General features: G+C 39.2%; 1 protein-coding gene and 1 long non-coding RNA gene across 7 annotated transcripts in view; one reads left to right on the plus strand and one right to left on the minus strand.

Moving 5' to 3' along the window:
* The window catches only part of NR4A3 (nuclear receptor subfamily 4 group A member 3), a 40,877-nt gene extending 29,737 nt beyond the window's left edge, over window positions 1–11,140 (plus strand). For all 4 annotated transcript variants that reach the window (XM_017349418.3, XM_008261574.4, XM_008261684.4 and 1 more), the window contains one exon: window positions 7,883–11,140. In XM_017349418.3, the coding sequence (XP_017204907.1) occupies window positions 7,883–8,130 (248 nt within the window). In that variant the 3' untranslated portion in view covers window positions 8,131–11,140. The remainder of the gene's footprint in view (window positions 1–7,882) is intronic.
* Window positions 10,969–13,646, minus strand: part of LOC138844855 (uncharacterized) — a 50,606-nt gene continuing 47,928 nt past the window's right edge. For all 3 annotated transcript variants that reach the window (XR_011381222.1, XR_011381223.1, XR_011381221.1), the window contains one exon: window positions 10,969–11,061. This is a non-coding gene — a long non-coding RNA (uncharacterized lncRNA). The remainder of the gene's footprint in view (window positions 11,062–13,646) is intronic.

Raw genomic sequence — 13,646 nt, forward strand, 5'->3', positions numbered from 1 at the left:
TTGGGCCATCATCTGCTGCCTCTCAGGCACCTTATCAGATAACTGGATCAGAAGTGGAGTAGGGACTCAGACTAGCACTCTGATATGGTATGTGAGCATTGCAAGCAGTAGCTTATCCCCCTGTGCCACAGTGCCCACACCATGAACAATACAGTTTTTAAAAAGGAAGGGCAAGGGGCTGGCACTACGGCTCAGTGGATTAAAGCCATGGCCTACAGTGCTGGCATCCCATATGGTGCCGGTTCTAGTCCAGGCTGCTCATCTTCTGATCCAGCTCCCTGTGTGCCTGGGAAAGCAGCAGAGGATGGTCCAAGTGCTTGGGCCCCTGGACCCACATGGGAGAACCAGAAGTTCTTGGCTCCTGGCTTTGGCCTGGTCCAGTTCTGGCTTTTGTGGCCATTTGAGGAGTGAACCAGAGGATGGAAGATCTCTCTCTCCTTTCTCTCTGTAAGTTTGTGTTGAAATAAATAAATAAATCTTAAAAAGATTTTTAAAAAAGGAGAGGCACTTACAAGATTTGGAGATTGAAGATCTGAGTTTATGTTTTCCAGGGCCACTTGCTAGCTGTGTAGTCCTAATGCAATTCCTTATTCTCTCGGAATGTCAGTTTTCTCGTTTCTCATAGGGATAATGTCTTAGTCTGTTGGGGGTTGCTATAACAGAAACACTATAGACTAGGACATTTATAACAAAAGAAAATCATTGCTCACAAATCCAAGATGAAGGTGACAACAGATTTGGTTTCTGGTGAGGGCTCACTCAGTTTCACGGATTCTGCCGCCTTACTGCATTGCATCCTTACACATTAGAAGAGGCAAACCAGCTCCTTTGGCCTCTTTTATAAGGGAGTTAATCACATGAGAACTCTGCCCTCACGATTTAATTCTCTCCCAAAGGACTCATCTCTTAGTACTATCATATTAGGGATTTGGTTTCCACAAATGACTTCAGTAGGGGCACAAGACCCTACAGATAATGATATTTACTTGCAAGTTTCTTATAAAGACTGAGAAAAAAAAATTCCAGACAAACCTTTATTATTGTTATCCTAAATGTTATTTGCCTTACACATTTCCAAGAACAGCTAGCTGTTCTCCTCTTCAAGAAGCCATAAAGATGTTCATGCTTCCCCCCAATTGCATATACACATTGTGTTAAGAAATGTGTTTCTTTGTCAACTAGACGTGTTTCTTGAGGGCAAGGAGCATGATTTTTATTTCCATCGCTTATATCTTTGTTTATTTTCCTTGAGTCTTGATATGCAAAGATACATACATTTCTTCTCTTTTAAACAAAACTGGTTACAATGTAGAATCTTAGGATCTCTTCCTTTTCTTTTCACTTACTGTATTGTGAACATTTTCTCATGTCACAATTTTCTGTGTTGTCAGGTATCTCATCGTTCAGTTCAAATCAATGTGGTGCTTACTGAAGCTTATTCTAGGTATTTGGGATATACACTGATATCCAAATAAAATCCAGGGGTAGGGACAGCCTTATTAATCTTTATAGTTATGTTAACATTGAAAATGTTTGGTACATGGCAAATGTTGATTAAATAAATGGGTTAATTATGAGTATCAGAAAGTGTCCCAAGTTAGGGAAATCAGAATTAGTTATGTTTAGCCCACCATTATTATTAGAATTTCTAAGAACTGCCTTATTTTAACTCAGCTTAATTCAGTAAATATTTAATGAGCATCTGCTGTGCACCAGGTCCACAATCCCTTACCATCAAAGATCTGTGGTCTGGTTGGAGAGACAGACAGGCAGACACATTCTCAAATACATCAGGGACAGTCAGATGGAAAGGCACTGTAACGCCTCGTCTCAGGCTGCCGGCTGACTTGTGGCTTCCTGACCAGCGTGGGCTGTGTCTCAGGGACTACCCATCCGTAAAGGATGTTACATGTGATGTGAGAAATAACAAGATAACTTCTCAGAGAAAGAAATGGAACTCAGAGCAGGAAGTCCTGTTGGTCGGTATTTCAGTCACATGTGCAAGTCTCTCCAGGAGCCAGCCTCCCTTTCCTCTTTGGCTAGAGCTGTGTTGTTGTCTCTGCGTTAGCCTGTGGCCTAAGACCTGCTCAGAAGGAGTTACTTTTCCCTGGTGGGACTCCGGATGGCCTCTGCCACCTCTTTGCTCATCCTCTGCTCCCTGCTATGCAGAAGAAAACTTGAAATTTCTCTTGAATGAGCCCAAGAGACAGAACTGGGAACCATCGAATGGCAACATTTAGCTCAGCATAAGAAAAACTTTCTTGTAGAAGTATTTGATATTGGGGCCAGTGCCACAGCTCACTTGGCTAATCCTCCACCTGCGGCGCCAGCACCCTGGGTTCTAGTCCCGGTTGGGGCACTGGATTCTGTCCCGGTTGCTCCTCTTCCAGTCCAGCTCTCTGCTGTGGCCCGGAAAGGCAGTGGAGGATGGCCCAAGTGCTTGGGCCTTGCACCTGCATGGGAGACCAGGAGGAAGCACCTGGCTCCTGGCTTCAGATCAGCGCAGCGCACTGGCCGTGCCGGCCATTTAGGGGGTGAACCAAAGGGGAGACCAGGAAGAAGCACCTGGCTCCTGGCTTCGAATCGGTGCATGCTGGCCATAGCGGCCATTTGGGGAGTGAACCAACGGAAGGAAGACCTTTCTCTCTCTCTCTCTCTCTCACTGTCTGTAACTCTACCTGTCAAATAAATTTTAAAAAAAAAAGAAAAGAAAAGAAAAGAAAGGAGATGGATGCAAGGAATATCAAAGACATAGCTGCAGTTCTTGCTACATATTAAATATGATGAGTTCAAGAGAAGGAATTGTTAGAGATTATTATGAGAGAGATGGGGAAGATGGTGATACCATAACAGATGAACTCAGAGACAAGGTTGAATGGAAAGGAAGATTGCAAGGTTAAATACAAAGGATACTTGCAAATATTTAAGTGCTTATTGCTATATGTTAGACATTGTTTCAAATGCTTTATGTATATGAACTCATTTAATTCTCATGACAATCCATGAGGCAGGTACCATTTTAGCCCTATTTCACAAATATAGAAACAGATCCAAAGTCACCCAGCTAATCAGTGGTACAGGTAGGATTTACAGCCAGGAGATCTGGTTCCAGCTTCTGCTGTGGGAAGTTTCAGAGTTTATAAAGGAATTTACTGTTGTTAGCATTTTTAAAAATTATTTATTTATTTATTTGATAAGCACAGAGAGAGACAGACAGACAGACAGACAGAGATTTTCCACTTGCTGGTTCACTCCCCAAATGCCCACAACACCTGAAGCTAGGTCAGACTGAACCAGGAGGCAGGAACTCCCACATGGTACCAGGAACATAAGCATTTGAGCAACCGCCTGCTGCTTCCCAGGGTATGCATTAGAAGGAAGCTGGGTGGGAAATGGAGCCAGGACTCTCATCAGGCACTCAGATATGGAATGTGGGCATCCTAAGCAGCAACTTTACTGTGCCAAATGCCCACCCCTGTTGTTGGCTTCTTAATAGCGCTCAATCTGTACATTTACTCTGAGCAACCTATACCTTAGTATTAATCATTTTTACAGCTTGATTTATGTATTCATTTAACAGATACCTGTTAGGTATGTTCTATGTACTAGGTTTGGTGTTGCAGATAGTGTTGAGTAAATACCATCCATGTCTCCATAGAGCTTGTACTTAATGGAGGAGGCAGGCAGTTGTCATGTAAATGCCTCATTTCAAACTGTTAGGTTCTGAGAGGAGAACGTGATCTAAGCTGAAGGTAAAAGGGAAGCTTCCCTGAAGAAATACTCGACCTGAAATCTAAAGAATGGATCTTAACCAGGTCAACATGGCAAATGTAAGCACACAGCTAAATAGTCCTGTTATTTCACTCAGACTCTCCTCTTCTCCACCTCCCTCCTCAACTTTTTCTTCCATCCCTTAGTCTTACTCTCAGTAGAGAAGTCTGTGGCTTGGGTAGCTAAAACACACAGGAATCCAACTGTGTCTTTAGATTGTAACATCACACACTTAGGAGCCTGAGTCTGTTTTTCTCCCTGCACTAACCCCAGTGGTGCTAACATCACTTGCCACAGAAAAGGTCCTCCATAAATTCTGAAAGGAATAATTAGTTAGTTCATCAGGTGTACAGAAAATAAAAGGGAGTTATAGGGAGGCATCTCAGGATGAGGAGGAGCTTTCTAAAATTAGACATGTTCAAAAATGGAAAGCAGCCTGGTATGTTAGAAACATCTCTGGACTTTGAAAAAAATTAGCTGCTTGCTAGATTTTACCTTGGACAAGTCACTTACTCTCAAAACCTTAGCCTCCTTATCTATTTAAAAAAAAAAAAAAAGATAGTATTTGTCCTCCCTAATTCACAGGTTTGTTGTGAGAGTAAGATAAAATAATCTAAGTAAAATGATATAAAGTGTGCCATTAAATATATTTTTATTATCAGTGTGGAATAGTGTACTCTCGGTCCAACTGGTACCATACACTCTATTTGTGATGTTATGTACTGAAGATTCTGAGGTCTGCGGTGGACATCTGAACTAAATGACTCGAATCCCTTCCAATTCAGATATGCGATAATTGTGACAGAGAAATCTATTGTTTAACCATTTCTGTAAGTTGTATTTTAATGTTTGGAATATGTAAAGCTAAGTTAAAATACTGAGATATTAGATAAAAATTATGTAAATCAGAATGCAAGAAATACCCAGAAGCTTATTTTTCAATGATGGATGGAAATCTTAAACTAAAATCTCTGTGTAATTCTCTAGGAAGTCAAAAAATCCAAATGTCTGCTTTCCCCTTAGAATTTTTGAACTCTCGATGTGTCTGCTTTGCAGACATGTTTACCAAGCTGCAAGAAGAAAACAGGCCCCTTGAACTAAAATGTCCATGAGTGGGGCTTTAAGGAATCTCAGATTACTAGGAAGGTCCCAGACACTTAGTGACTCCCTAGCAATTTGAAGATCCTGCTGGCTACTGACACTAGTTTGCATGGAAACTGAAATTTATTTCAGCTCTTTTGAAAAAGTGAAGAAGCGACAGATCCAGTGGCTGTTTCAGAACAACAAAGGGTTGGGTGCCTCTGGCTTCTAACAGAAGTGTCTCTGAATTCCTCAAGGAATTCCAGGCCTAGGGTAGATCCAGCTGGCAGGAGGTATCGATCTCCACTTGAATTCACTGAATAAATAATGGTTGCCATAGTTATTGAGCAGTTGCCACTGGTTGAAGAGCAGGGAAAAACTCCGTGGAACCTTCTGTGACTTTGGACATGAGAAAGCCTGGTTACAAGGTTCCACAATCAACCCCCTCCGGAAATTCCGCCAACATACTGCTCACATTCACAAAGGACCAAATTCCATCTTGTTCTGTTTTAACATTGCTATACAAACAGAATTCACCTGGACATTTTTTTAAAAATGGAAAAAGTCATCCAGTTATCCCGCAAATATTTTCAATTTTTTGTTTTCTTTCAGCCTTCATTATATGTAGAAATAATTTTTACATAGATGTAATCACAGCTTAGATACAAGTGAATATTCTCCTCTTTATTTAATGTACTTTTCCATGTTGCCTTCCTAATTGTTCTTTTTGATGCTTACAGAATCATCATTACAAGGACATACAATTATTTACTTAACAGTTCCCCTATTCTTCAACCCTTTGTCATTTTCCATTTGTTTGGTTTTGTTTGGGGAGGGAGATTGGTAGTACATAATGCTACACCACATGTCTCCTTGTATACAGTGTTATTTTTCTGTTGAATTTTTCCTTTGGATAAATTCCCGAGAGTGAGATTACTCAGTCAGAAGCTATGAACGTTTTATAGCTCTTAAAATTTACTGCCACATTTGCAACCTGATTTTCTGCTTTTGGGGAAAATAATAAAAAACTTTAGGTGAATATCACTGTAGGAAGGATTTCTCCTGAAGTTTACTCTTGGATGCTTCCGCTTAGACTGAAACACAGGAGCTAGGCATTTAGTAAAGATAAGCCAAGGAGACAGGTTTGCACCTGGGCTGATTAGCTAATAGTTTGCTGGGGAAAGCAAAATTATGCACAGCGAATCTTGGGAATTAGGGGACTTTTGTTTGACCTTGCAGTTGCCAAGTGTCAGGTCTTGTCCAGGCACTGACTCTCCATGTGTGTAGTACTCTACAGCTGACAGAACATTTTCATATTACATCATTGTAGTTGAGCCTTAACAGCCCATCTAGTGAGGATGGGTTTCATTCAAATTGCCTTTTTTCTTTTAGTTTATTGCATGATGTTTGATATCTACAGGAAGAATACAAGACTTGTATATCTACCATCCTGTGGTCCCCACTTTCCTATAAGGACATTGAGCCTTAGAGAGATTAGGTCGCTTATTATGTGACAACCAGAACTAGAATTCAGGTCTATTTAACTCCAAGTCCAGTGGCCCTTACTTTAAGAATGTTGCATTGAGATATGAAATGACTGCAAGTTAAAATCCACTGAGATGCTGCTGGCAATTGTCATATACTTTTAATACAATTATAACGCATCAGACCTGGAACAGACTTCAGAAGTCATTAAATCCAGCGTCCTTACTTTCCCGGGTCCTAGAAAGGGAGGAACTTGCCCAAGTCATGCACAAGCTGGAGAGAATGTAGATTTCCTGGTTCCCAGGTCTCTTTTGTTTGGGAAGAGAAAAGAAAAATGTCTGAATAGTTGCTTCATTTTTCTGATTGGCTTTTGCTTTAAGGAAATAACTTCTCTAACAAAGATATTCCCACTGAAAAAATTTTAGGAAAAATTGAAACTAATGCTTGATTTCCCATTAGAAGGATGCTTTCTGTTTCTCAAAAAATATGAATTTTATGTATGAATACACTGAGAGAAGAAAACTTTGAGATAACTAAGGCCAACTTCTTTCCTTAGAAAGAGGTTCAATATCTAAATTCTGAGGGAGAGTCAAGTGATTTGTACTGGATGTTGTATTCCTTTCTCATTACAGGGAGATAAGTCATTGTCGTGGAATAAGAAGCTAGAATCTGCCACAGAAGGCTGGGTTAAAATCCTAGCTTTTAGCAGCTGTGTGACTTTGGGAAAATCATTGAACCTTATACACAAAATAGGTCATACTGCTTAATGTGGGGATGTTATTTTATATATTAATTTGTAAATTATCAGAGTGCTATTCATGTCTTGATATGTTATAAAATGCCTGCACCACATACTTCTGGGTGTCCTCCTCTTCTCTTCGACTTTCGCATCTCCACAGCGGGAGAACATGTGTGTTTTATACAGAGTGCCATGTGAAGACAGAAAAGGGAAAGCAAAGCTAGGTTCTTCAGAATGCTAGTGAGCATGACAGCACAAGAATGCACTTTGAATTGTGTCTTCTGGGGCAGCTGCTGCATTAGCAGATAGAATTTACAGCCTCCTTCCTCCCTCAAGTGAGTGTCAAGATGGGAACATTAATTCATTTGCCTAGATATGTTTCTGAAAAAACCATATCCACTCTGAAAAAGGGCTTTTGTGAGACCTTGGTAGAAGAATGTGTGCACAATAACAACCATCCTGTTGTGAATTCATGTGCCAGGAACTGTGTGCTCCTGCCTGAGTTATTCAGCTAAGATGGCCCTCCCAGAAACCCTGAGTTGAGTATGATCGTTATCTTTATCTCATAAGGAAACTGTGGCTCAGAAATTAGGAGACTTATGCAGGGGCATGCAGCAAATTACTGGCAAGGCTGAGATTCAAACTGTGGAGTTGTTTGATACAAAAGCCCATGAAGTACCTTTCCGAGGGAGGGCACTTTGGTTGTAAAATGACAGAATGGGATGCAGCCCCTCCACTGGGGATTCCAGTTTCAAAGGTTCAAAGATACATATGCCTCCTAAACTTACCCTTTTTGTCCCTTTGCAGAACGACATGGGTTAAAAGAACCAAAGAGAGTGGAAGAGCTATGCAACAAGATCACAAGCAGCTTAAAAGACCACCAGAGTAAGGGACAGGCTATGGAGCCCACCGAGTCCAAGGTCCGGGGCGCCCTGGCAGAACTGAGGAAAATCTGCACCCTGGGCCTCCAGCGCATCTTCTACCTGAAGCTGGAAGACTTGGTGTCTCCACCTTCCATCATCGACAAGCTCTTCCTGGACACCCTACCTTTCTAAGCAGGAGCGGCCTCATCTGCGGACACCTGCTTGCTAAACAGCAAAGGGATGGGTTTGGACACTACCATTTGCTGTCCTTCTTAAATGAAAGAGAAGCTCCTGTAGAAAGCAAAGACTTTTTTTTTCTGGCACTTTTCCTTGCAACCTAAAGCCAGAAAACTTGCAGAGTATTGTGTTGGGGTTGTGTTTTATATTTAGGCTTTGGTGGGTGGGGTGGGAGTGGGGTGTAGTTCATGAAGGTTTTCTAAGAAATTGCTAACAAAGCACTTTTGGACGATGCTATCCCAGCAGGAAAAAAAAAAAAAGGATAATATAACTGTTTTAAAATTGTTTCTGGGGAATACAATTATAGTTGGTCTGTATTTAAAAACAAGAACAGCCAAGGGTTGTTCGCCAGGGTAGGATGTGTCTTAAGATTGATCCCTTTAGAATACATTTCCTGTGTTGAGGGTATGTATGTGGTGCAAACAAGGCAGAAATTCCCTTAATTTCTTTCTTCCTTTAATTTGTTTTAACTAATGGTGAAAATGGAAGATTACCTACAAATCAGACATAGCAAAATGATAATGGCTGTTCGCTTCCATATACAAGTGCAATTCTTTAAAGTGCTGTCTTACTAAGTCTTGTTTATTAACTCTCCTTTATTTTATATGGAAATAAAAAGGAGGCAGTCATGTTAGCAAATGACACGTGCTGATTTTCCAAGTAGAGGCCTGGTTCACCTGCCCTGTAGAACCTTTGTGAGGTATGGCCCATCCAAGACATTTAGGCCATTCACGATGGAACCAGATTCTTGCCCTGGCTGTCCAGTTGTTCTGATGGGGGATCAGATTATAAAATGGATTAATACAGTTGTTTTGGTTGTGTGGGATCAGCACTGCCAGAGTTCCCTAAATGCGTCTCAGTTGTCATGATTGATAACATCCGATCAGAAGCCCCACGAGTGCTGAGTCAGTCAAGTATTTGATCCCCATGTGAGAATATGCAAATCAGTAGGCACTCGGTCATACAGGGTAAGCACCAGGGATAATAAGGATTTATATATATATATATATATAAAATTTAAATTTTGTTATTGGTTCAAGAGACAATTTTGGAGAGCAAGCAAGTCTTTTAAAAATATATATAAATGAATGTGAGTACTAGAAAAGATTAGTGGGCTGCGTTTCAACATTCCGTGTTCGTACTCCCTTTTGTATGTTTATACTGTTAATGCCATATTATTATAAGATAATTTGTTGCATAGTGTCCTTATTTGTATAAACATTTGTATGCACGTTATATTGTAATAGCTTTGCCTGTATTTATTGCAAGACCACCAGCTCCTAGAAGCTGAGTTACAGAGTAATTAAATGGGGTGTTCACAGTGACTTGGATACACCAATTAGAAATTAAATTAGCAAATATATATATAAATATAGCAGGTTACATATATATATTTATAATGTGTCTTTTTATTAACCATTTGTACAATAAATGTCACTTCCCATGCCGTTATTTTATGGTTCATTTGCAGTGACTTTTAAGGCAGTACTGTTTAGCACTTTGATATTAAAATTTTGCTTATGTTTTGCTAAATTTGAATGTTTGAAGATTTTTAGGTCTAAAAGTCTTTATATTATATACTCTGTATCAAGTCAAAATATCTTTGGCCATTTTGCTAAGAAACAAACTTTGAATGTCTAACTGATGTCATGGTAGTTTTTGTTAGCTTTAAATCATTTTTGCTTTAGTGTTTTTAAAGGAAAAATAACAAAACTATGCTGTTTATATTGTCATTAAATTATACAAACAAATGCCAAATGAATTGCCTAACTGCTGCAAAATATAACCCAGATAGAAAATCGTATACTCTTTTTTCCAAGAGTCATTCTGATATTTGATCATGTATTATGTTTGTGTGAGCTTTATGAAAGATTATTATTTTTATATCAAGATTATAGGACCTGGAATGTTAGGATTTTGAAATGTTAGACTTGGAAGGGGCCTGACCTGTCAACTAGTCCAACCCCCTGAAATCCATAGAGGAGAAAACTGGAGCCCATTGATAGGTAAAGAGTTAACCAAGGTTGGATACCTAGCAACAGAATCAAGACTAAGACCTAATTCACCTTTCCATAGTCCTTTTTTTTTCTCAACTGACTGCATCTTTAGGAAAACAGCTTTTTAAACATAACCACTAATATTTACATTTTACCTAAAGGTAACCATGAGCAAAGTAATACTTTTGCATTAATTTTCTGAGCTTATATGCAAACATAATAAACATTATTAAATATCAGGAAAGCTAACATTTCATACAAGATAGCTTCAGACCAAATTCAAATTGAATTTGAATAAATTAGAAATACTGTGCATACATAACCTTCTTGTGCACCATTAGTATTTAGAAAGTTAATCCTTGTTTTTGTCATGTCTCTAAAGGAAAAGCAAATCAAAACAAAACAGAAAACCCCAGAGCCCTAGAGAAATGCTGTTACTTTTTCTTTTTTACACTTATCAGATTTAAGGAAATGACTTTTTAGCTGTTGAATCTTTTGGTTGGAAGGAATGAAAAAGCTTATTTAGTTATAGGTCCAGACACTAGTGCTGAAAAAAAGATTATAGCCAGTATTCTTCTGTCTTCCATAGTTATTACAACTATGAGAGCCTCCCAAATTATCTATCAATTCAACTCTCTTATTTTTGTCTTAATGTTGACACACAAATTTATACAGAGTGGGTGACTACACTAGCTCAGAGAGGACTAGTATTAAAGCAGGTGATTCTTCCCCTTGTGGGAGAGCTCTCTCAGTGTGAACATCGTCCTGTGGGCAGAAATCAGGAATCCACCAGCTGTTAATGGAGAGTGCCTTGCTTTTATTTCATACCGCAGAGTTTTCCCAAGTTTCTCTGCTCCTCTAACAGCATTGCTCTTTCGTGTGTGTTAACCTGTGGTTTGAAAGAAATACTCTTGTACATTAACAATGTAAATTTAAATGATTAAATTAAATTACATTTTATCAATGGCTACTGGTGTGTTGAATAAGCATGCTTCATTTAACAGTTTTCTCTGAGTCGTTTATATAATAGTATTTGCTTGTGAACTCTTAAACACATCCCCAAATGGATTTTTTAAAAGGCTTAGTAACACTGAAAAATTAATAGGCATTCTAAAGTGAAAATATATTAAACCTTACTGATTGGGAAGAAGCACATTCTAAATTCAATAGCCATTTATTGACTACTTCCTAGGGCAAAGCACTGCTGGATGTTTTGAGGAGATACAATTATGTACAGGGTCTGAAACTCCAATTTTCTTTCAACTATATGTAGTGTAAATGGAGCTGCTAATTTGTTGCCAAAAAGTATCCCTTCAAATATGAAGGATTAATTGTTACATCAAGATGATAGGATATCAATAGTGAACCCGAATTTCCAAGGATCAAGGTAGTTATCAGAGATGGGTCAGTGCTCTCTGCCTTTTTGTTTAAGCCATTCCCACTGCCTTGCTTAGAAATCTCTTTTGTGAAAAATGTAAATGAAACTCTTACTCAACTCTACCGAAAATATCACATATTCTGAGTGAATGCAAAATGCTTTATGTGTTGCTGGCTCAAAAGTATAAGTGTGGGAGCTCTCATGATTGACTTCTTCAGTTTATGCATATGGTGACATCTGTGACATCTAAGTACTGTGTGTACGTGGTCCTGGAATCAAACCCTTCATCCTGCGTTTCAACAGCACACTCATTACTTCAACTATAAAATACAATGAGAAAGGAATGAGGGATACACATATGAGTTCATCTTGCACATGAATTCAAATATGGGTGCCTGGCCAAAAAGAACAAAAAAGGCAGGAGGGGCAGCAAGGAGAGGGTTGAGTCTCTTGTCTGGGAAAAGGACAGGAAGGTCAGGGCTAAGTGAGGGGCACTTACTTGTAGTTGAATTTAAGTTAAATGCATGAAGATAAACACATGAAGATAACTTGATTGACCTTTTAAAAAATTGTAATGCACATAGCATAAAATTAGCCTTTTTTCTTTTCTTTTTTTTTTTTTTTTAATTTGAGAGGCAGGGAGGAAGAGATACAGGCAAGCAGAGCTCCCATCTGCTGGTTCACCCCACAAATGCCCACAAAGGCCTGCCAAGCTCTACCTGATATCTGGGAACTCAAGCCAAGTCTCCCACATGGATGGTAGGGACCCAACTATTCAGGCTGTCACCTGTTGCCTTCTAAGGTATGCATTAGCAGGAAGTTAGAATCCAGAGTGGAGTTAGGACTCAAATCCAGGTACTCTGATATGGGATGTAGGCTTTTAACTGCTAGGCCAAACACCTTCCCCCACATTTGTCATTTTAAACATTTTTAAGTGTACAGCAAGTATAAGTAGTATTAAGTAAATTCACATTATTGTGCAACAAGTCTATATCTTGCAAAACTTAACTATATACATTAAACATGTCCCATTTCCCCATTCCACAACTTCTGGCAACTGCCATTCTACCTTCTGTTTCCAGGAATTTGACTATTTATGAATTTGACTATTTATATAAATGGGTCATATAGTATTTATCTTTGAATAAATGCCTTATTTCACTTAGCATAATATGCTCAGGTTTATCCATGTTGTACTGTGGCATGTGTCGGAATTTCCTTCCTAGGGTGGTCATTTGGCCTAGCAGTTAAGGATGCCTGTACTGCATATCCCCACATTAGAGTCCCCAATATTAAGGTGCTTGAGTTCAATTCTCAGTTTTGGCTCCTGATTCCAGCTTCTGGCCAGTGAAGACCCTTGGAGGCAGCAGGTGATGGCTGAAGTAGTTGGATCCCTGCCACCCACATGGAAGTCCTAGATGAAATTTCCTGCTCCTGGCCCCAGCCCAACACTGGATGTTGCAGGCATTGGAGAATAAACCAGTGAATGGTAGCCCTTGCTGTCTGTCTACCTTTTTCCCTCTGCCTTTCAAATATACAAATAATTTTTAAACGAATTTCCTTCCTGTTTAAGGCTGAATAATATTCCATTTTATAAATATACCACATTTTGTGTATTCATTTATCCACTGATACTCATTTCACTTGCTGCTACCTCTTGGCTATGTGGATTACATTGCTGTGAAGATGGGTATTTAAATATCTTTTGGATATCATGCTTTCTATCCTTTTCACTAATTTAGTTGGTTTGGGGCTTAAGTATGATTTCAGGGCTTTCCAAGAATAACCTTTAATATGTGTTTATTTGGGTTTATCTCCTTCAGCACTGATTTCAGAGTCTTACCATTTTTTTTGTTTGTTTCAGGAGGCACCTGAAGCTGCTTCACAGGCAAGGATATTCAAAAACCTTTGTTCTAAGGCTTAGCTAAAAACTGAAAGGACTAAAATCTAAGAGGCTTAATACTTGTCCAAATACTTTTCTTTGAGCCCAGCTGGCTGAAAATCTCATCAAGTTTCAAAGGGGGATTTTCGTGCCTTCTATTATTTAACATCCCTCACCATGAACAAAATCCTTCTTCAATGTTGTCTCAGTTGCA

This window comes from Oryctolagus cuniculus, chromosome 1 (assembly GCF_964237555.1).
Source record: "Oryctolagus cuniculus chromosome 1, mOryCun1.1, whole genome shotgun sequence".
In the NCBI taxonomy this organism is placed as follows: domain Eukaryota; kingdom Metazoa; phylum Chordata; class Mammalia; order Lagomorpha; family Leporidae; genus Oryctolagus; species Oryctolagus cuniculus.